Genomic DNA, 23,706 nt, shown 5'->3' with positions numbered 1-23,706 from the left:
AGGTGAAACCACGTTATATCGAACTTGCTTTGATCCACTGGAGTGCGTAGTCCCCCTCCTCTCCCCCCGGAGCACTGCTTTACCGTGTTATATCCGAATTTGTGTTTTATCGGGTCGTGTTATATCGAGGTAGAGGTGTGTCCAGGTGGCGGCTTGAGCCAGTTCTGTTGCTCATCAAGAGGGACCCTCGACATATTCAACCCAGCCCTTCTTGCTGTAGTTAACCACCTGGCAGAAGAGTTACAAAACTGTTTTCTCTTTTCATCACCTCCTTTTCTCCCAGCTGTCCCTAGCTGTGTCCTGCACAAGGATGGCCCTGTGATGTGTGAGGCCAAGGCTGCCAAAGGAGAGACTCAGGCCATGACATGTCCTGGTGCACAACACATCTGGAGGGAGAAGTAGGTCTGACTCCTGAGCTGCAGAGCCTGCATGGGACTATAGAGCCCTCAGAGTATGGGGACCTATGGCCAGCTCTGGATCTGGACCAGAAGTGCTGAAATGCCATGAGAAAGAAGCTATTTTCAAGGTATTTCCAGCCTGTCTGGAAGCAGTGGGAACCTCTGCAGAAATATCCAGGCCAGCTCTGCAGAGCTCAGTTGTTTCAGATAGTTTGGATAACTGGCTTCTGTACTCACCATTGCATCTCTGAACCCAATTTCCCAAGCTCTGGAACTTTGCCTCACCTAGCAATAATGGGCTGGCTTTGAAGGGGAGGACTTGGGGTGCTAGCTACATATGTGTGGGAAAATAAAGGCCAGATCAGCTGATTTGGCTTCTATGACACAGGATGGGTCTAACTGCAGCAAAGTCAGGCTATTCACTGTGGTGTGGATTATCTGCATTTCTGTGGCTGGACAGATGTCATATGCACCCCCATGCCAATCCTATGGAGAAATGAGGTGTTGCAGTTTTGGCCACAACTCCCAGCAACAACTCACCGCTGGAGGTCTGGTGAACTCCCCTGGTAGACCTTTGCAATAAGTACAGGCTAACCTAGATAGCTCCCTACAGGCCTTGCCTGTGGGACTCCGGAGTGTTCCCTGAGAAAGGGGAGCTGCTAAATAAAGGGACCTCCATCAACCGCTCTGTGCTGATCATGGATTAACAACAAAGTTGGTCTCTTCACTCAGCCTCCACAATGATTCATTCTACTCTTTAACGCTGCCACCTAGTGGGCAGTGTTGAGGCGTGGAGTGAGGCTGCCTTGGTACGTATCTCAGTGAGTTTCAGACTGCACCCTCTCAGCTCCCAGCCCACACTTCCTCATTAGGGGCCTGATCCTGCTACCATTCATGTCAGCAGTAAAATCCTCACCATCTGAGCAAAAGCAGGCTATAGCCATTGTTTTTAGATTCAAATTTACCTCCATCCCTCATGTACTTGATGTTTTCTTGCTTTTCCTGCTGTGTTATTTTATCAACACCAGAGACATTAGGAAAATCGCTAGACTGAAGTTGTAGAAAAATGTGATTTATGCAAAGGCAATTGATCCCACATCATTTCCAGCTTCCTGCGCTAATATTGTGGGGCTTGGGGGGGGGAGCAGGATTTTGTCTCAAGTTTGGCAGGTGAAGAGCATGGATGCGGGATGCTCCATGCATCCCCATTGATCTAATTTCCCTGACACCTCCCTCGCTCACTCTCTTTCTATCCCTCTCTCTCCAACACATTTCTAAAATTATGAATTCACATATATCCTATTGCTGTTTATGCTCCAAAGTATCTTACCCCCTAAAACTCACCTCTTCTCATTATGAAGCCCGAGACCCCCTCTCTCAGAAGTGTTGTCGTTACTATTAAAGATGTGTTGGTGCCAACAGCACGTTCTGAACTGTGCAAGACAAGTCAGCCCCACCCCCAACTTGGAAGCACCATAGGAGCAAATGATGGTGGTAATACAGTATTGTCTTGGTCATCTGCTAGCAACAGTATCATCATGATAATATATATACAAGGTGCACATATTACATCTTTTGGTGGATCAAGATGAATTAGGTGGTGTCTTCTCTACATAGGTCTCATCCTGCTCTGTAGAAAAGACTATACCGCGCCATCCATTTCAATGGGGCTTTTAAAGAAGATATCAGACTCTTTTCCCACCCTGAAGAGCTGGCAATCTAAACTGTTGTTTGCCATGGGTTTGCTTGGCTTGCATAATTCAGATTGTCAGCTCTTTGGAACCGGAAGCATGCTTTGTCTATGTTTGTAAAGGGCCATTTACATTTGTGGTGCTGTTTAAATATGCATGATAATAATAATAGTAATAGATGTTGATCTTGTGTAAAGATCTGAGACCCACCGAAAAAGACTGCATTGAAGTTTCCTTGACCTCAAAAGAGAAATGTGTGTGTGTGTGTGTGTGTGTGTGTGCACACACACACACACACACCTGTATATACTGCAATGATGATCTTTGGTATAATTGATCTGTATTCTTATATTTATCATCTGTAATATCCAAAGAGGGTGGAGTATATGTAAGAGGAGAGAGAGAGAGAGAGAGAGAGAGAGAGAGTGTGTGTGTGTGTGTGTGTGTGTGTGTGTGTGTGTGTGTGTGTGTGTGTGTGTGTGTGTGTGTGTGTGTGTGTGTGTGTGTGTGTGTGTGTGTGTGTGTGTGTGTGTGTGTGTGTGTGTAAGGGCACAGAGCTCTTATTATAGGTGATTCAAACCTAGTCTGGCAAGTCTTGTCTTCTTCCCTTTGTTTATTTCATTTCAGTTTGCAGGGATCCTTTGGGAACACACAGGAGGATAACTATCTATATCTATGCTGGGTTTGAGGGTGACTCCTGGGCAGTAAGGCTCAGCCCATTCTTCCTGGGAGCCAGCCAGGGAACTCCTTACAATTTGCAGGGACGTAAGCTAGCTGAGGGAGGATTGAGCTGGTAACCCCTGATCCTGCTGCTGGAAGAAGTGCTCAGCCTCCCCTGCTGTCACACTGAAGATGGGACTGGTGCCTGGGTTCATTTCCACTCTGGTCCTGATGCCAAAGGAGGAGTTTGGGTCAGCAGTGAGATCGCAAGTTGTTGCACAATGGCACAGAGCCCCCATAAGGGCAGGACCCCAAACAGTCACTTTGTTTCCGTTTGCTTGAGGGAAGCCTGTGTAGAGCATCTCACTGTCTGGGAATCTTAGCCCATTCCCGTATCCATCAGTGGCTCACTTACATGGCTTGTGGATTAAGGCCAGATCATTATCATCAAAAGCTTCCGCAGACAGAAATAGCCATTCAGGCTCCATCTAGAGGCTCAAGTGGGAGTTGGGTAGCCTGGCAAGCAATTTTGTTGGCCAGTGCATCGGGCAGCGTTAATGGATTCTGAATGCAGCTGCCCTGTCTCTTCCCCTCCTTGGCTGGAAGGAAGGTTGCTATGACTGGGGACTGTTATAGGGCAGAGGGAAGGCAGAATGGTAAAGATCCCCAAAGAGCTCTTCTGGAGGGAAACAGGAAGTGAAAGTGCACATTAGAAACAAAGTTTGTATCCATTATCGCTGGAGAAAACTGCCTTGGATGGAAGAGACATCATTAGACAAATCCGTGAATGTTGTTATAAGAAGACATTATAGGCTGCGGGAGCTGTATCTGCTATATAAGCAGAGGGCATTGCTATGTCCACTGAAACCCATTATTTTTAAATGTAGCAATGGACAAACCTCAGAAAGTTTCAACATTTGGTTCCAGTTAAGAAGCCAAAACCTGGAAGCTTATTGAAACCTCTGAAGCTTTGGAGTTAACAACAGGGCCCAGAACCCTCCCTCTGACATGATTCTGCCTTTAATAGGCCTACTGCTGGTGATCAGTTGTTCCTGTGTCTTCAGTGGGCTGCTCTCCTCTCGCAGCAGGAAGAAGATGCCCCGACAGGCAACCTCACGCTGGTTTGAATGTGCTGTGTGGCTGTAGGGAGCTTAGCACGAAAGGTTCAGTGTGGGTTGGGCTTAATGCAAAGGCCACCCGGCATTTTATTTTGTCATGGCTGCCTCCCCATTTCTAGCAATGACAAACTTAGCTAAGTCTGGGCTGCATTCTACGTAACCCCTCATCCACTGTAAGCAGAGGGTGTTGTACTGGCTTCAGTCCATTCTCCATTACACGTGTCAGGAGACAGTAAGGTCCAATGGATCCCAGGAGTCAGGAGATGTTGATTCTGTTTCTGACCTGGACACTAACTTACTGTGTGGTCTTGGAACAGGTACTTAGCCTCTCTGTGCCTCAGTTTCCTCACCTGTAAAATGGAGGTAATGATATTCCTCCCCTTTGCAAAGTGCTTTGAGATAGCTGGAACATAATTGCTAAGGATGGCCCAGTTGGTAGAGCATTGCTCTAGGGCAGAGGTTCTCAAACTGTGGTCTGTGGACCACCAGTGGTCTGCGGATAGTTCCCTCTAAGGCGTGCGCCTGGGCGGCCGCACACAACAGAATGAAGGGCCACCCACCTAATTAGTGGAGCCGCGCAGGCATGGCTCTACTAATTAAGTGCCTGGACCCTGGAGAAGATGCACATATAAGGTGAGGTGGTGGCCTTGGGAGGAATAGGGGGTAGGTGGGAGGGGGCAGTGGGGTGAGAAGAGCAGGTGGGGGGAATTTGGGATGTGAAGGGCTGCGGCGGCCAGAGAAAGAGTCGACTTCCCCAGCTCCAGGGCTGTGGCTGCAGGGGAGAGACAACCCTTTTTCCCAGCCTCAGCTCTGTGGCTGCTGTGGCAGGGGAGAGACCCCCCTCCTTCCCAGCTCCAGCTCAGGGGCTGCTGGAGTGGAGGCAGGGCCGGCTCCAGGCACCAGCTTGGTTAGCAGGTGCTTGGGGCGGCCACTCCAGAGAGGGGTGGCAGGTCCAGCTATTCGGCGGCAATTCGGCGGACAGTCCCTCACTCCCGCTCGGAGCAAAGGACCTTCCGCCGAATTGCCGCCGCAGATCGCGATCGCGGCTTTTTTTTTTTTTTTTTTGGCTGCTTGGGGCGGCCAAAACCGTGGAGCCGGCCCTGAGTGGAGGAGAGAGGGCACATCCATTGCATTAGAAAGGTAAAACTACTGATATTAAAATATGAGTTGTGTGCTTTTATTTGTAGAACAAAAAACGTTAGTAATTAAGGGTTTTTTTAATATAGTGCTTTTACCCCAAGCGCTTTACAACAGTTAGTTAATGTTACAAACAACATTTGGAAAGATCATTAAGTGGTCCGCTGAGACCCTCAGCAATTTTCAAGTGATCCATGGGGAAAAAAGTTTGAGAACCACTGCTCTAGGGCCCAGGAGTCCTGGGTTCTATTTCCTGCTTGGCTGACCTTGGGCAAGTCTCTGTGCCTCAGTTTTCCCATCTGTAATATAGAGCTAATGATATACTGACCTCTTTTCTAAGCATTTTGAGATCTATGGATAAAAAGTGCCATATAAGAACTGGGTATTATTTTTCCTACCCTGTGTTATAACCCGTTTGTACATTATAAATGAAAGGTACCATATCAGATACAAAGCGCTGCCCATTGCTGTCAGTAGAGCCCTCTCTAGTCCAGAGGAACTTGACAGGGTCTGGGATCTGCTGGGCAGTTTCTAGTACATGTGATCTTATCAGGGTGTTTGAAAGATGTCAATTCCTACATTTTCATTCCTCTGATTGTTCTCCCCTGATCTCCGCTCCCGCTCCCCACAGCCTCGCTGGACTGTGCATACACCACATTGGCACCCTCTGTTGGAAACCAGAGACAAGGCCGATCACCTGTGAAGCTATAATAAGACAGTGCCCATCAATTGTCAAGGAGGACAGGGAGCGTATGAAACTTCTTAGGTTCCAGCTATGTGACCGGCATAGCCATATCAGCCCAGTACTGGCTGGAACTCTTGGGACGCTGCTCTCGGAGCTAGAATCCAGGGAGAAAGCCTAGCGAACATGGGCTTTGCGGCTGGCCTACGTGCCCAAGAAAAGCTGGCACTTCCTGGTGAGGTGAGGGTGGGAGAATCCTAGAGCCAGCACCCTTTCCAGGTGAGGGGTGAGTAGAAATGTCCCACTCCCAAAGGATATGTCCCCTTTAACCCCCTACCTCTGCTATCTTCCTTTGGCAGAGTAAGCATGCCAGCAGTGGGCAGGGCACCCCTCCCTCTGCCACCCCAGAGGGGGAGCAACTGCCAAGCCGGCAGGAGCTGTCCGTGCCAGAGCCGGGATCTGGGCACGTGGGCTGCAAAGGCGTGGCCCAGGCAGCAGAGGCTCATGGCATCGCCCCCAAGCAGCAACCCCCCCACCCCACCTGCCTGGGCTGGTCTGTACCTGCCTCGTACCCCACCTTTTCCGCCACTCGCCGCCTTGGAGTGGGAGGGGAGGCTTCTATTGATTGCAGGCGCTCAGCCAGGCTCCACCAGTTCTGCCGGGAGCCGCGGGCGCTCTCCGGGCTCCCAGCTGGCCACGCCCAGCGCTGTGGGGCCCCGCCCACCCCTCTCGGCCCCAGCTGGCGCTGGCTGGCTCGCTCGTGGTGTGTCCTGGGGGGCAGCCCCGGAGGAGGCTCGCTTCGCCACAGCGCTACGTTCAGTCGCCGGCTCATCCCCGCCCCGCAGTTGCTGGGGCCGGAGCGCGAGTAGCGGAGGAGGAGCAGTGGGGGGGCCGCTTATCCCGACCCCCCCCCTTTGTCTGGGTTTAAGGGAGGAGATGCCTCCCCCTTCCCCCCGGAGCCTCCAGCCCACCTTCCCACCTGCAGGAGCCGCGCCGGGGGTGCGGGCAGCAGCTCGCCCTTAGAGCCCAGCGGGCTGCCCGGACCCCAGCGCCCCCCATCCTGGACCCGGCTCTCGGCCTGGGAGGGGGGCTCGGCTCTGGACAGAGTCCGCAGCCTGGGCGTGTTGCTGCCTTTCGGCGAGGAGAGGGGATCTGCCTTGCTGCAGGTGGATTTGGGGGCTGGGGGAGATGCCATTTCTAACCGAGAGAGACAAGCGGCGAGCATGAGATGCAGGTAAGAGCTGGGGCTGGGGTGGCCCGGGACTGACGGGGAGGGGAGGCTGAGCTGGTCCTGCCCAGGCTCCGGGAAGGGGGAGTCGGTCTATTTCACTTGCCGGGCTGCAAGCCTGGGATCGGTGCCTTGGATTGCAACCTTCCGCTGGGAAGTTTGTACGTGTGTGCTGGGTTTGGATGGCTGGGATGAGCTGTGTGTGTCAATATGAGGTGGGGGAGAGGATGCCCATTGAATGGGAGTGTGAATCGCGAGCATGCTGGGCTTTTGGTTGGGTGGGTTGCTTTTTTATTCAGGACGTATGTGTGTTACGGAGGGCTAGGAGTCTCTGTGGTGTGGGGTGAGTGTGGTGGGTCTTTGTGTGGAATGTGGGTATGTGCAGGGCTAGATCGCTTAGTGAATGGGTGTGCAATTGTGTGTCCTGACCCTTTTCATTATAGGGCTGTGAGAGCGGGAGCCGTTTTCACTGGAGGGCTGTGAGTTTTGTGTCAGTGTTCTAGGAAGGGTGTCAGCTGGGGGTGGGGTGGGGGGTTCTTTCTCCCAAGGGTGTGAGTTGTGTGTGTTGGTCCTTTCCATGTGCGAGTTCTGTGTATGCATGTTGGGTTGTGTAGTGTGCGTTGGGTTCTGGGGCTACAAGGGTTTGGGTTCCCAGAGCTCTGCCAGCTGCCTCTGCCCTTGTGCCGGCTACCTGGCAGCAGAAGTGCTCTGGCTTTTTCTGCTGGCTCTGCCCTCATTTTTTCTCCCCCGCTCCCCCCCCCCCCCGTCCCTTCTCCTGTTTCTCCATTGTCCTGCGTTGCTGGGCATTTAATTTCCCATATTGTTCCCTTCCCCTGTCCCCACTGTCAATCTTTGGGGGTGCAGCACTGGTTGTACCCAGCTCCCCACCACCAATGCACTCTAGCTGGCTAAGGAGACTGAGCCAGGTCCCGAGATACCAGAGTGATGTGCCACCTATAAAAACCTGGATAGACAGACGGATGGATGGGTCAATGGGGCTCAGCTGCTAGCCGCTGTTTTCATCCTAGCCTAGCTAATAAACTGGCACTTGGCTGTGCTGGGGGTGGGGAAGGGAAATGAGGTGCTGGGCTGCATGGTAATATGGGGAGCCTGCCTGGTCCAGCTAAGCAGATGAGTTAACTGGCCTGGAACAGATTACACATTCAGGTGGGGTATTACTGGGACAGCGCTACCAACCAGGGATCAGCAGAGGCTGATACCAGGGAGATTAGCCTGCAGTCAGAGACAGGCAGTGCAGTCTGGGGCATGAAGAGTTAATATCAGGTGGGATTAGTCTTCAGTCCCAGCTACCTCAGCCCTGGGGCGGGGTAGTCAGGGATGTTAGTGGTTAATTTCCGCCTGGATTAGCCCTCCGTCATCGAGAGCTTAATATTGGGGCAGGATTGTTGGGGGACAGAAAGGGTTAACTTCAGGAACTCTAGCCCTCAGTTCCAGCCCACCAATGGCAGCAGGGTGGAAAGGGTTAATTTCAGGAGGGTTGCCTTTCAATTCCAGAGGAGCCAGTGTTAGGGAAGGGGTTGGAATTGCTTTATGTCAGGAAAAGTAGCCAGCCCTCAATCAGGATCTGATGGTAGTGTCAGGGGAGAGAAAGGGTTAATATTAGAGGGGCTCGGCTCTCAGTTCCTGACAGCCCAGCATCAGGGTGGGGAGGGCTAATTGCAGGGAATTCAGCCCATCTCAGATGTGGCTGTCTCTAACATAGGGGTGGGATCTGCCGTGCATGGACCGGGGGGTTCAGACTCTGGTGATACCAAGGGGAAAAGACAGTGACCCCAAGGGAGGAGCCCAGCCCGGCTGCCCCCTGAATGGAATTTTCCTTTGTTGCCTTTTTACATTTGTGGTGCTGATCAGATTTTTCACCTTTCTGTCTCAGGGAAGTAAAAATATTCCAGAGCCAAAGGTGTTGGCCACAGCATGCTCAGGATGCAGGAGCTTGTGGGCTCAGAGAACAAACAGGGGGTGCTATTTTGGGGAGGCAACTCACTCGTGGGCGGAGTGGGTTTGTGCGTGGGTGGAGTGAGAGAAACTGCTCAGAGTCCTTTCACGGGAGGTGCTTGTTGGATCACAAAGACCTAGTTCTCTTGCTTCGCTCTGTGTGTGTGTCTGTCTGATCCAGCTATCTAAGCACTTTTAGTGCCCATATCACCACAGAAGCTAGACATCCTTCAAAAGTAGCGTCCCCTTCCTCCCAGAAGCAAAATGGCTTTGTATTACCGTTCTGCAGGATGTGTTTGGGGAGCAGCACTGGGCACGGAGCAGAGTGGAAGCCTCCGTCCCTGTGCTATAGTCATGGCAGATGCTACTCTTGCTTTCTGGAATTCATGCACTTGCCAAGAGCCTGACCAAGGAGAGGAGCTCTTGCATTTGAACAGCAAAGTTATGGTGAAAGACTGGGTGGGTCAAGAAACAGCGTGAAATGCAGGAGCTCTGGAGCTCTGCCGAAGATTTCCCATCTCCACCCCCCCATAGTTTTACTCCCCCATCTCCAGCTGCCTCCTTTCCCCTTCTTTCTATGCAAACCTCAAAGCCAGCCCTTCGACTGGGATTTCCACAGCTGGTTGTACGTGTCCCTGCCCCAATACCTTCAGAGAGGATTAACCTTGTCCTCCCCATCCAGCCTGTCCTAGGAGCAACAGCTCTGACATCTACATACAGCAGAAACTACAGTGATGACCACCATCCAAATCACTGTCACTAACTAAATATCTGGGCAAAGATGGGGGGCTGGAATGATACACCCATGGACTTCAAGGTTGTGGCTCAGGCACCCTCATGCTTCACTCTTTGAAGAATGGGATTACAACACCTCCTGAAAGATCCAAACCCCTGTAAGATCAGGTCCCCGCAACATCTGTTAATTACATTCCTCAAGTATCTGAAACTCCAATGGTCCAAATATATTCAGTGTCCCTATCCACACCCTCCTGACATTCCGATAATCAAGGCAGGTATCCTCCGAGCTCCAGCAATGGGATCAGTAGCCCTTAGGAGCACGTTCTGTTCTCCCTCCCACCGCAGCTCGTACCTATCAGTACAATGTTTCTTGAACATCCCATGATGCTTTACTTCTAGGGCTATAGGAACCAGTTTCACCCCTCACTTCAGGGCAAAGGATTTGATGGATTCCTGTCCTCTCCCCCAGGATTCATGGTGTTCCTCCTGCTACCCAGGGAGCCTGTCTCCATTCAGAATGTCACAGACTTGCATGTGTGTAGATGTGCAGAGGGATTGTCTTTCTTTTAGGTGGTTTGGGCAGGGGACAGGACTGGAGGAAGAAAAGAGCAGGCATGGTGGGACTGGCATGCCAAAAGACTTTTCACTCAAGATCAGCACTTACCCTTCCTCCTTTGCCTTCTCACATTCTTCTCCTGGCTCCTTTCTGGAATGTATGATGCTGGGAGTTCACTGGTCTACAACTGTGGGGAATTGATCTCGTTCTGAAGCTTTGAAACTTCTCTCAGCCTTTGCTCTCTTTGGCCATGTCTACACTGCAGGTGCTACAGCCATGCCACTGTATCGCTATACTATAGATGGTTCCTAAAGCAACAGAAAAGTTTTTTTCTGTCAATATAGGTAATCCACATCCTCAAGCGGCGGGAGCTAGGTCAACGGAAGAACTCTTCCGTCAACCTAACCACTTTTACGTTGTGGGGGGGGATTTCACACCCCTGAGCAGTGTATCTATGTCGATCTAACTTTTAAATGAAGACCATACTTTTGATATCCTTCCATCACTGGTGCTTGCCCACTGGGTTAAGGGCTGCAGGAATCCTGCTATATAAAAACACACAAGAACTGACACTTGCAAGTTTCTCCTTCATTTTACAAGCCCAGTTCTACAGACAGCCTTTTATATTCCCTGCAGTTGCTGTTACAGTACTGGACAAGCTGTGCGTTGGGTCTAAACTCATTGAAATATACAGTTTCAGCAGTTCTGTCCCAGTTTTGGACTTCCCCATTAGTTATGTAGCAAGTATTCTGCTTGAAGCTGGTTCCTTTTCTCCTTGCTGTGATTCGAATTAGGCCTAAGCAGCTCGGAATTGCAGGAAACTGTGGAAGCAGGGGTTGGAAGGTCCTTCACTAGTACTGTAGAAGTGTTGGAAGATGTCTGGCTGGAAGCTGGCCTTAGTTTAGTTGTAGGCTTGGAGGACACATGCCTGAACTGGAGGATATTAGACTTGATGCAGTCAGAGTGGACATAGCTGGAGTTGTTCAGAGAACGTGGGGAGGAGGGAGGTTTTCCAACCCTTTTGTGCTCAAGAAGAAGAGGAATTAATTACAGAACTTATCATTAGACTTTTTTAATACAGTTACTGTAATTACACTGTAGTTATACTGCAACTATAATGTAATTACTTTGTGGTACCTCTAATTACTCGTGTTTCATATGACTGGAAGGTTAACTGCATGACTGAATTACTTATTATTACTCCTTTAGTTTCATTCCTAATCCATTTAATTGTAGTACTGCCGAAGTTGCACTGTTTGGTACATGTAACTAGTATAAAATCCTATAACTTGAGGTTTAATTCTATAGGTTGATAAATCACTTTATAATTAGGCTGTAATTGCAGTGTTATAATACAATGACTGTAATTATGGCATTATAAAGTGCAACTGAACTGATGAGGGTTAGATTAGGATTAATACATTTAATCAGGTATTGCCTTGTGTGTATGCCTGTCCCTGCTCTCTTGTGGAGCTGCTCATGTATAATGATTCCCACTACTTGCTTGGCTCGTAGGGCTACTGTAATAATCCATATGCTGTGTACAACAGACACAGTTGTTATATCTATACCTGGGGAATTGGGGGTAGAATCCTACTCCTTCAGCGCCAGAAACTCAGGCCTCTGCCACACTATCTAAAGACAGCCCCTTTAGGCATCATTCGTTAGGCCCCATGCAATCCAAGTGGGACAGCCACTGCTGCTTTAGTCTGCCATGGTGGGACTCGTGTGCCGCACAGATGCCCGTGTTGGGTTTGGAAAGCATGGACATGGCCAGTTTGGATTTGATCCATATGTGGTGACCCTGTGCTGTACTGGTCTGTGTATTATTGCTTTCTACTACAGTACGATCCCACTGTCCTATGACTGTTCTAATCCCTCCCTTTCTAGAGGCCTGGCTTTGTTGAGGCCTAAGTCCCAATTCCTTTGCTTTCACCACTGAGTGCTGCTGCCCACTGTGAGAGTGAGACAGTAGTGATCCTGTGCCTGGCTGAATGGGGCGAGTTGCTCTTTTCGTTTACCAGGGAGTGGCCTGGGGGTTTTAATATCATGGCTCACTCTTGACAGTTTGTGATATATGTGTGAATGGCTCATGTTGGCCACAGTTATGTAGGCGCCAACTCTGTGGGTGCTCCAGGAAATTAGTGGGTGCTTAGCACCCAGCTCCCCCTTTTCCCCCAGCCTCCCTCTGATTGCCTCGCTGATCAACTCCTTCTTTCCCTCCCAGCGCCTCCTGCCCGCCATAATCAGCTGTTCTGCGGCATGCAGGAGGTGCTGGGAGGGAGGAGGAGGAAGTCAGCGTCTGTGCACAGTTACATGGCGTATGTTGCTTGTGGAGCTGCCAAAATGTGTCCACCCCACAGCTCAGGTTCTCTTCCACTTCTCCTTCGTTCTTCCCTCTTTCCACACTCTCATTTGATCCCAGTGTGCCTCTGCTTGCTGGGTAGGGTTGCCAACTTTCTACTCACACAAAACTGAACACCTTTGCCCTGCCCCTTCTCAGAGGCTCCGCCCCTGTTCACTCCCTCATTTTCACTGGGCTGGCTCGGGGTTGGGGCATGGGGGTGAGGGCTCCGGCTGGGGGTGCGGGTTCTGGTGTGGGACCAGGGATGAGGGATTTGGTGTGCGGGACGGGGATCAGGGCTGGGGGTTGGAGTGCAGGGGGGGGGCTCTGGCTGGGGGTGAGGGGTTTGGGACTCAGGAGTGGGCTCCAGGCGGGGATTGATGGGTTCGGAGGGCATGAGGGGGATCAGGCCTGGGACAGGGGGTTGGAGCACGGGAGGGGATCAGGGGTGCAGGCTCCGGGCGGCGCTTACCTCAGGCAGCTCCCAGATGCAGCGGCATGTCCCTCCTCCAGCTCCTACATGGAGGCGCAGCCAGGCGGCTCTGCGTGCTACCCGGTCTACAGGCACCGCCCCTGCTGCTCCCATTGGCTGCGGTTCCCTGCCAATGTGATCTGTGGACTTGGGGTGGGGGCAGCGCACGGAGCCCCCTGGCTGCCCCTACACCTATGTAACTTTAGCACCCTCGTGGCCAAGATGGAGTCTGCTCTGCAGGCAGCTCTGGCCAAGAGAAGGCGTGCACAGGAATGCAGCAGGAGAAATCCCTTCCACCCCAGGGGCACCTGTTCCAAACCCCCCAGAGTGAACACACACACCCACAGGAAAAATACAGTGGATATAACAAGGGAAATATTTATTTACAGAGGGATGAGAGGAGAAAAACAACAAGGGGAAATGTAGGGAGAGCAGTAAGACAGGGCTGCATCCAAGCCAAGGCCCCACAGGCCCAGTGGTAGCACAGGCTGGAAGGGCAGACACCGAGCAATGTGTCTGCACACAGAGTTCAGGAGTCCTGAGGAAAGTTCCAGTCCAGTGGTGAGTCTTGGGTGCTCCTGGTCGTCTTCGGCGCCAGTGAACTTTCCTCCAACAAACCCCTCCGGTGCCCTCTTCTGCCGCTCTCTGCAAAGACACACAGAGCGACCACCTCCCCACTTAACTAGCTAGCAACCTCCCTCCTTGTCCCCAATGCAGAGTCACAAGCCCCAGTACTCACAGCCCCATGCAGCTCTGGGCAGCTGCGATACTGGGTCCAGCTCCGGCCTGTCCTTCTCGAGCAATTCCTCCCTGGCACAGTGCTCCTCCTGGCTCCTGTCCTGGGGTGTCCCCGATCAGCCCTGTCCTTCCCAGGCTTCAGGCAGGTTCTCTGCTGCTTCACTTTTCCAGGGCCTGCAGCCTCTCTCTCTCTCTCTCTCCCTGGAGCTCCAGCGCTGCCCCCTGGAGTTTCCCTCCTTTTTTTCTTACTCTCTCCCTCCCTCTTAGGAAAAAGATTTAAAGGGCCTTGCTCTCTAAACCCCAAAGGGGTTACACCTAGGAGCCAGAGTGGGGACATACCACTACTTCTAGGAGCCGCGCAGAGCCATAGCACGCAGGGAGCCTGCCTTAGCCCCACTGCGCCACCGACTGGACTTTTAACGTGGTGACTGGAGCCTCCGGGGTCCTTTTGCAACTGGGCATTCCAGTGGAAAACCGAACACCTGGCAACCCTATTGCTGGGACATCATTTGATCCTACGGTGTATGTGAACAAAAGGTTTCTGCCACTGCCATCCACCAGAGCCAACAGGCTCTAGAGTATTAGTAATGAATAAAAAGCTTTCCAAGTCTCTCAGAGCGCACAAGCCACAGGGACACACAGGGCCGGCACCAGGCACCCAAGCACACGCGTGGGGCGGCACCTGGTAAGGGGCGGCGGGGGGAGCGCGGGCTCCGGTTGCGCGGGGCTCGGCAAGGGGGCGGCGCGGGCGCGGCGCTGGAAGGGGGTTCCGGCAGCGCTCGGCGAGGGCGGGCTCCGGCGGGGCTCGGCGCTCGGGGGGGGGGTTCCGGCGGCACTCGGCGCAGGGGGGGGGCAGGCTCCGGTTCTCGGCAGGGGGGCTCGGGGGCGGTGCTTTTTTTTTTTTTTTGCTGCTTGGGGCAGCAAAAAAGCTAGAGCCGGCCCTGGGAACACAGCACATGGGGGTGTGGTAGGGCCTTTCCATGGGTTCAGCATCCTTTTATTCTGTTTTCATTCTCCTGCATCTCTGTGTGTACAGCTCCCATCCAGGAGTGGATGTACCAACGTACCAGGGCAGAAACTGTTCCTGACCCAAGCAGAAGTAAGAATCACTGGAAATATGCCAAGAAAGCTTTGTCTCTTGGTTTTTCTGGCCTAGTTTTGCAAATTCAGGATTTAGATCATTCAGATGAACTGCTGATATTCCTGGTGCTTATCCTAGCTCCCCCACCTTAGAGGAGGAGCCAATATGATAAAGAAGGGAGGCGCTTAGGTCATCCAGGGCATCAGATTGTCCAGGTGTGACATGCTTTGCTAGCACATGATTTATTGTAAGTCCTGCTCCATGCATAGAGCTCCCATTGTAGTCAATGGGAATTCTGTGTGTGGAACAACTAAAGAACTGGAGTATTGATCTGTGAGTCAGCTCATTGCCTGCTACTCAGGTGTTGAAAACGCTGCCTCTAGATTATCCTGGGCTTGTCTGTAAACAGTGAGGCTGTGGTCTCCCACCCCTAACATAATCATTGCAATTTTCTTCCTCCCTTTCATCCCATCTTCCCCTATGATAATAGCTCTCAGGATGTACCCGGACCTATGGTGCCCGTGTTCATTTAAGGGTGAGCATCTAAAGAACTGGCTTCATATTCAGTGGTCCTGAGCACCCGTAGCTCCCATGCCCTTCAATGGAAGTCGTGAGTGCCCAGCATGTCTGAAAATCAGGGCATGGATTTAGATGCCTAAATAGGGAATTAGGCACCAAGTTTGGAAATGTTGGCCTCTGGTTCATAGGCACCGACTCCATGGGTGCTCTGGGGTTGGAGCACCCATGGGGAAAAATTAGGTCTCTGCACCCGTCAGCAGCCAAGCTCCCCGCCCCTCGCCTCCTTCGCCCCTCCCCTCTCAGCTCACCTCATCCCTGCTCCTCCCGCTCCCTCCCAATGCTTCCCACCCCTGCACTGCCTAACAGCTGTTTGGCAGCACTTAAGACTTTCCGGGAGTGGGGGGGGAGCGGGGCTGTGGCACACTCAGGGGAGGAGGCAGAGAAGAGGCGGGGCGGGGACTTGAGGGAAGGGGGTGGAATGGGGGTGTGGACTTTGGGGAAGGAGTGGAATGCGGGCAGGGCGAGGGCAGTGCAGGGGCAGGAAAAGGCGTTGCAGTTTAGTTTGGGGTTGAAAAGCTAAATATGTAGTCCTACGTTCAGGACCAGCGTTCTGCTGTTATGATTTGGGGAGCACCCACAAAGTGCAAGAAGACAGAAGCCCTGCCCCAAAGAGCTGACCCTCTCCATATGCCCCCTACCCACTCCCTGCCCATGTGGGTTCCCTGCATCGTAGATCACAGCACAGGGAGAAGAGCTGTCTTGCCTGCAGGGCCGATGCTACCATTAAGGCAAACTAGGCGGTTGCCTATGGCGCCAAGGTTTGGGGGTGCCAAAAAGCGGTACCTCCAATTTTTAATTATTTTTTTACAGCGTTCCTACACCCCCTCTCCGAGCATGCGGTCGCCGCTCCACTTCTCCCACCTCCCAGGCTTGCAGCGCCAATCAGCTGTCTGGCACCACAAGCCTGGGAGGGGAGGAGAATTAGAGCGGGGGCGGCGTGCTCGGGGAGGAGACGGAGCAGAGGTGAGCTGGGGTGGGGAGCTGCCGCACGGGGGCGGGGGGGCGGGGAGTTGCCACAGGGCTGGGGGGAGGCGCAAGGTGGAAGTTTCACCTAGGGTGCGAAACTTCCTTGCGTCAGCCCTGCTTGCCTGGGCTGCTGTTTCCCCCTCACACAGGAGTGTGGGCAGAGCGGGGAGTAAGCTGCATTACCAGTTACTTTTCTCCTGGAGCAAGGGGGAAGCAGTGTCCACATTGTGACTCTGCTGCTTTCTGGGACAGTACAGCGCTCCATAGCGGCTGGAGCAGAGAGGGCGAGATGGCACGAGAGGAGAGCAGATGAGGAACATTGTCAGTAAGAGAGTCTCAACCCATTACCTGCAGGTCTTTGTCCCATGTCTCTTGACTAATGGGATGCTCTCAACAGAGGAGACCCTTCTGCAACATGCAGGTTATTCTCAGCTAAAGCTGCATCCATCAGAAAATCATCCCTCTCAACTCCTGGGACTGCCACGGTGCTGGCTTCTCTTTCAGACAGAGAAGGGGTTGTGGAGAGCAGGACAGCAATGTGAACACTGTGCTATGCCTCCCCAGGAGTTTTCTAGGTGTATCTTTCCAGGAGAATTCATAGGGGAAGGAGGACACGTCCGAATGCCCTCTGGGCTGGCACTCTTTTGGCAACTTGGCCACCATGGTGAGGCTCAGTAAAGTATTCAGAGACTAGATGCCAGTCTTGAGGCCAATGAAGATGCATATTGGTGGGGTGAGGTTTGGGGCTTCTGCTGCTTTTTCCTCCTGGCCCTTTGGCCAGCAGTGTGTCCTGCCAGAACGAGCTGGCACAACTCAGATCCCATTTTGGTGTCACTGAGGCTGCTTTGAGCATGATAGTTTGTGGACTCAGGTTTCTGCTGTGACCAGGAGCCAGCCTGACCCTTTGCTCAGAACTCAAACTGGTCTCTGAATGCCAGCCATTTTTTTTTTCAAAAATTCCACATAGTTAATTTTCCCTCGTCATTATTTTTCTCTTATTGGTTAACTACATTCCCTAGTTCTGGAAATGGGCTTGGTGCTGCCAGAATGTGCTGAGATTGCCCTGGCTAGGAAGTACCAGCAATCTCACAAGACTCTCAGCCCAGTTTTGCTGGCCCATGAAATTCTGAGGAGGATCTTTCTAGGCTGTGATTTTTTTTTTCCCAAAAGTGCCTAAGTTACTTAAGAGCACGAATCCCATTGACTTTCAGTGAGACTTTTGCTCCTAAGTAGAGCTGGTTGGGAATTTCTGTCAGAATGATTTTCCAAAGGCAAATGCAGTTTGCACAAAATCAAAATTTCCCAAAAATGTTTGGTTCTGAATCAGTTCAAGAAAACATTAAATTGCATTTCTCTTGTGGTGCAATGCCTTATGGGAGTTCTCGTTCAGGCCCCCATTTTCTCCTATGGGCTTGGCTCCCTGGATGACTATACCTCCCATAATGCAATGCAGGTGCAAGCTGTGTGGTGCATCATGGGAGTCTCATGACTTGGAGTGCCTAATAGGAGCTGTAACCCAGCCCAGGAGCCTGCCCTATAGCGGAGAATGGGAATGTCAGTCTCCTGAGCTACAGCTCCCATAAGGCAATGTGCCACTATGGGGAAATGCAGTTTAATATGGGACTGACTTGAAATTAAAAGTTTTGGGACAGTTCTATAAACCCAAACTAAACATTTTGATTTTGGAACCTTTTTCACATTTTTCAATCAGATTCTTTTGGAATGGAATTTCTATTCTGTGAAGTTTCAAAATTTCAATATTTTGTCCCAATTTGAGGTGAAAACAAATGTTAAAATGTCAGAATTTCCCACAGGACAGATATTGCAAATTTCCCTTAGCTCTCCTCCAAAGTCACCTAGATGCTTCTAAATGCCCCATCCCTAAACTTTTAGATGCTTGCATGAACTGACCCTCTAGACCTCGTGTGGGCTGCCCTTCTGTAGAATCTGATACCCCTGCATAGAATATTACCTTCCTCCAGGCCTAGTCCCCTTGCAGTCAGTGGAATTACCCGTGGAGCAAGGGGTTATTCATGGTGGATAAGGGGATCAGAATTCAGCCTTTTGCTCATCAGATGCCTGGCTGACCTTTTCTGGGAATGAAGCCCAGGAGAAGGTGGTTGGGAGCCACTAAGTGAGCAGAGAAGATGGCAGGTTCATGCAGCTTGTCTCAGTGACACTGGGTTGGGATTGGTTCACAGGGAGAGTCCTGGTTTGTATTATTCTGATGCAACCGCCTCCTCTTATTCTCTCTCCCTTCCTTCTTTGTTCCCTGTCCCTCTCTGTTGCCTCCCCCTACTGCCTGTCATGCAGTTCCCACTGATCAGCACCCCTTCTCCCCCAAATTTAGCTGTCACAGGCAGTGTGGGGGGAGCAGCCCGAGCAACCCTTAGGCTTAGCAGCAGAGACATGGGGATGGTGGAAACGAGTGAAGAGCACAACAGCTCTATCTGTGTCAGCCAGAATGGGCAATGGAGGGAGGCCAACCCATGGGCCATGCTTGGGAAGCAGGTGCTCCTCATCTGAACCCCACCTGGGAGAGTGAGGAGTCAGAGCCAGGCCTGTCCCTCCATGAGCACGCGCGTCATATTTCAGACACCCCACAAATGGGAGTAGGGGGAATAATCTCTGCTCAGAGTGGTTTATTTTCCTGTTTATTCCCCAAGCTGTTGCCTTTGTTGCATTTACTGACAGGCAGTGTGGTCTGATGATTAAAGCGTGGGACTGAGTGTCTGGACTCCTGGGGTTCTGCCACTGCTTCACTGGCTGACCTAGAAGTCACTTCACTCCTCTCCGCCTCATTTTCCCTCCCTCTGAAATGGGGCTAATCATACCTTCCTGCTGAGGGGAGAGGGTATGCATGTATTGAGTGCTTTGAGATGCTAAGATGGAGAGTGCTGTGGAAGGGCAGTTAGTACTTCTTATATTAGCCCTGTCACAGCCCTTCTGCAGGTCTTTGGGCTTTTACAGGAGTAGTGGGGAGGGCTCTGTCCAACCCCATCCCCATGGTCCTGATCCATCTAGTCAGTGCCTGGGGATTCCCTGCTTCCATTTTCTACTCCTAGCAGGAGCCCAGAGTAGGCTGGCTGTTTTCTAACCCCGCGGGCTTGTAACCATGCATTCTCCAGCCAGAGGAGAGTGCAGGGTCAGAGGACGGGCAGAGTTGTCTCCTTTATTCTGCAGTCATTGAAGCGAATTGTTAGGACTAAAGATGGAACCAGATGAAGTCTTGAGCCCAGGGACCAGATTCTGTTCTCCGTGTGTAGCTGAGATTAGCATCTAGCGCCCTAGGAATTGTAACTCTCTGGTGGCTCCCTCCCAACTTCCTCGTGCTGGAGGGGTTCCTGTGAAGCCAATGGCATGGCCAAGAAGAGGGAGCTATCAGACGTATTCAGCAGCAGGGGAAAGGAGGAGCTATGTTCTTGGTCCTGCCTGGTGCTTTCATAATATGGAGCCATTTTATGAATCAGACCAAACAAAAACAAAGCAGATGTTCCTCAGGAGGAAGAGCAGGGAAGCAAAAGGCACGTGAGATGCACACTACAGCAGCTTCCTCTCCTGACTGAGATAGGACACAGGCGGGGAATCTCTTATTATGAAGCCTTATCAATAGTCCAGATGAGCGTGCTGATGTATTAGTGTGTATTGTCCTGTCTGTGCCCAGCACTCTGTAGTCATTGCAGGACAGGTCTACCCTGTTCTTGCCATAGATAGGCTGTATGAGTATAGGCCATCACACGCAGTGAGTGGACATGTACGCCATACAGCAGAGAACGCTGTGGGAAGAATGGAACCCAGGGTTGTCTCCTCTACTGTGAGGCCATAGCACTTCCAAGGAGCAGGAAGAGGGTGTGTGTGTCCCTGGTGCCCCATTGGCAAGCATAGGACAAAATCCACAGATATGAGACCTATGAGACTCTCAAGTGCCCATCTGAAAACAAACCTAGAAATCTCTGGGGATGCCAGGCCCAGGGAGGAGAAATGGGCACAGGGGTGTTGGGGCAGGAGGGCAGTGGTCAGGAGAAAGGGTAAGGAAAGGGCACAGCACAGATATGGAGGAGGGACTAGAGAGGCAATGCAGGTGGGTCAAAGGAGGAAGACACAGACCATGGAAGGAGAGAGCAGGTTAGAGGAAGATAAGATGGGAGACAAGACCCCAGGACAGGGAATGTGTATGGAGAGAGCAAGAATGCAGAGACAGGGCCAGGGATCCAGGAGAAAGGAGGGGACAGGGGGAAGAACATCCTAAAAACACCAGAGCATAGGAGGACAGGTCCCCATGAGAGACTAGTAGTGATTATAGAAAGACATGAGCACCCGCTCTAAAAATGAACCTTCTCCACTCTCCCTTGCAGGGTTTCTATAGTTAGACTGTTGTTTCAAACTGGCAATGTTAACCTGTTAAACTGCTTGGTTTATCGGCAGAGGGGAGACTGGAACTCGGCCAAAGGGGGCAATGTTCTATCAAGGGCCAAAATGGTGCTGCAACGCACAGCCCTTCGCAGGCCTGGCTCCCAACAATGAAGGCAGAGAGACTGAGCCCTTGCTATCCTTGCAGAACAGCATGCACAGAATGTGTAGTGTTACCCTCAGATCTTCACCTGCCCTGTACTCCTAATGCAGAGCATCAGACTGACCCATGCCTAGTGCTCCAGCCTCTGTCTGCACCCTGACCAGCATCCTAGTGCCCTAGCCTTTACCTTCTCTGCTCACTAGCATGCTAAGCCCTACCCAGTGTCAAGCCAATGGTGCCTACCCAATGCACCAACCTCTACCTACCAGCCCAGCCAGGAATAAAGATGGCCAAACTGGCTCAGAGCTGTGGCCTGTCTAGTCCAGTATCCTGTCTCTGACAGGGGTCAGCACCTGCTGCTTCAGAGGAAGGTGCAATTAACATCCCCACTCTCACCAATAGACAGTTATGGGATAACCTGGCCACAGGCAACATTTCTTCCTGACCCCCATTTGTTAGGGCTGGTTTCATGCCTTGATGCATGAAGGCTTATGTTCCTTCCAAAACTCTTAAGTGAACTCTGTTATAACTCTGGATAGTCTTGTTATCCCTATAAATGTCCAATCCTTTTTTTAAAATCTTGCTCTTGTCTTGGCTTTGAATCGGTGGCAGTGAATTCCACAGGGTAATTGTGCATTGTGTCGAAATGTATTTCCTTTTATCGGTATTAAAGTCCCACCATAGAGCTTCATTGAATATCCTCTCTTCCTTCCAGTAAGAGAGAGGGGGTGAATAAGTATATTTATTTTGTATACGCTATCCTGTCCCCTCTTATTTGCCTCCCCTGTAGAGTTAACAGTCCTGTCTTGGCACCTTATAGACTAACAGACATATAGGAGCATGAGCTTTCGTGGGTGAATACCCACTTCTTCAGATGTATTCACCCACGAAAGCTCATGCTCCTATACGTCTGTTAGTCTATAAGGTGCCACAGGACTCTTTGCTGCTTTTACAGATCCAGACTAACACGGCTACCCCTTTGATACTTGACATTCATAGGAGAGTTTACCCCTCCCCAAATCAGACTCCTCTCCTGTCTCTGATCTCCTGCTGTAGCCTTTTTGAGATTGGGTGATCCCAATGGAACACAGTATTCTGGCTGAGGACTTCCCATTGTTTTATATAGTGCAATTATAATACTGTTAGAATTATTTTCTGTCTCATTCCTTATGCATCAGAGCCATGCTGACCCCTCCCCAACACTCTAACTTGCACCTGGTGCCCTGACCCCAAACAAGCTACACATCCTCACCAAGCCCTCTGACTCGCCCCCCAACACTAAGCTGCCCCCACCTGTCTAGAGGTTAGTGTTTAAAAGTCTCTGTTTTACAGCCTTAGCTCACAGTGGGGGAGGGGGACAAGGAACTCTCCACGTGTACCAAAGAGGAGAATAAAGTGTGTTTACCTGGATCTTGAAAGCTCCAAATCTGCCAATTCAGCAGCTCCTGCCCCTGATCTGATAAACCTGGGAACCAAAGAGAGTGGGATTGGGATGGATATATATATATAGATATAGATAGATAGATAGATAGATATTTTACAATGCAAGAAGAGGCAGCTCTAGTGGAAAGATGCCAGCAAAGCTGACTGGGGATGGGGGGAGGGGAGGGGGAGGAGAGAGATGGGCTTTAAATGCTTTACTCAAACCAAGCAGTGCAAGAAGAATAAAGAAATACAACAAAAGGCCATGGCCTCAATTTTCTTTCAAGCTGTTTTTTTTTTTTTCTCCATCCGGGGAAGAGAAAATTGGAGCAAGGGGGGGGGGGGGGTGGCGGCGGCATGCGGGGAGAGTGAAAGTGAGAGCAATTTCCCTGCCTTTGGTAAATAGGAACCTCTTGTCTCTGGGCACTGTGGTCCTCGCTGGCTCAGGTGCGTTGGTGCCAATGAGCTTCTTTGGCTTCTCTTAGGAGAATCATAGAAGCACCGCTTAGCTGGGGAGAGGCTCTGTCTCCTCTCTCTGCTGGAGTTGATGCTGATGCAGTGATAAGGAAGGGAAGGGGGATATGGAGGTCACATGGGGTTAGCACAGCTTCCCTAGTGCTGGACCAGCCCCCAAAAGGTCCACTCGGTTCCAGTACACACCCAGAAGTTCGGCAAGGAAGCGGTGTGCAGGTCTGGTACAGAGCTAGAGTTCGGGGGAGAGAGCCACGCCATCTCACAAGCCATTCTCCTCTGAAGAATCATCCACACCCACTATAGGAAATAGGCCTGGCCCCGTATTGGCTCAGAACCAAAACCACAGCAGCAGGCTTGGTGCCAGTGCCTTCAGCTCAGCCAGCCCTGGAATTCTGCTTTGAGTCTTTGTTCAGAACCATGTCAAACCTCTGTAAGTCACCTGAGTCTGCATCTCTCTCACACACTGGCTATCCCCTCCACTGGTTATTGTACATACTGCCAACGTATCCCACCCACCCAGGTAGCCTCCCCATACAGCCACCCAGAGGACATCCCCACTGTATTATAGGTTGAGCCTGCCTATTGTTAAGGTCATCCAACAGTTCCTTCTATTGGACTATAACGGAGTAGATTGGGGCAAAGAACATGGTGGGGGGCGGGGACTGGAATGGAGACTGGGGGAGCAGAAGAGGGGGGGAAAGGACAAGGAGAAAATTCTGAGTCATTTGGGCTGGGAGAATCTGAGGTTGGATGAGGACTCCAGAAGGGATAGGTGGAGATTGAGACTGGCTGGGCGGGGAGCTTGGGAAGTGGGGACTGGAGAGAAAGAACGGCGTGAAAACTGGAACTTGGACACGCAGCCTGGATGGAGAGACTGGAACTGAGATGAGAAACCAGGATGGAGTCTTCAGCTGTGATTTCTTCATATTCAGGGTGCCTAATTTTAGACCCTG

The 23,706-nt window shown here is 51.4% G+C and overlaps 1 protein-coding gene across 2 annotated transcripts in view; it reads left to right on the top strand.

Moving 5' to 3' along the window:
* LINGO1 (leucine rich repeat and Ig domain containing 1) overlaps nucleotides 1-23,706 on the top strand; it is a 462,045-nt gene that overhangs the window by 403,361 nt on the left and 34,978 nt on the right. The window contains exon 1 of one of the 2 annotated variants that reach the window (XM_054042808.1): nucleotides 6,782-6,920. The exons of the other annotated variant lie outside the window; for it this stretch is intronic. Within the exon in view, the coding sequence (XP_053898783.1) occupies nucleotides 6,915-6,920 (6 nt within the window). The 5' untranslated portion in view covers nucleotides 6,782-6,914. Of the gene's footprint in view, nucleotides 1-6,781; nucleotides 6,921-23,706 lie in introns of those variants that run through there. 2 annotated transcript variants of the gene reach the window in all.

The sequence above is a fragment of the Malaclemys terrapin genome, chromosome 10 (assembly GCF_027887155.1).
Source record: "Malaclemys terrapin pileata isolate rMalTer1 chromosome 10, rMalTer1.hap1, whole genome shotgun sequence".
Taxonomy (NCBI): domain Eukaryota; kingdom Metazoa; phylum Chordata; order Testudines; family Emydidae; genus Malaclemys; species Malaclemys terrapin.
The sequence above is the reverse complement of the archived record's forward strand: the minus strand, read 5'-3'. Positions and strand labels throughout refer to the sequence as shown.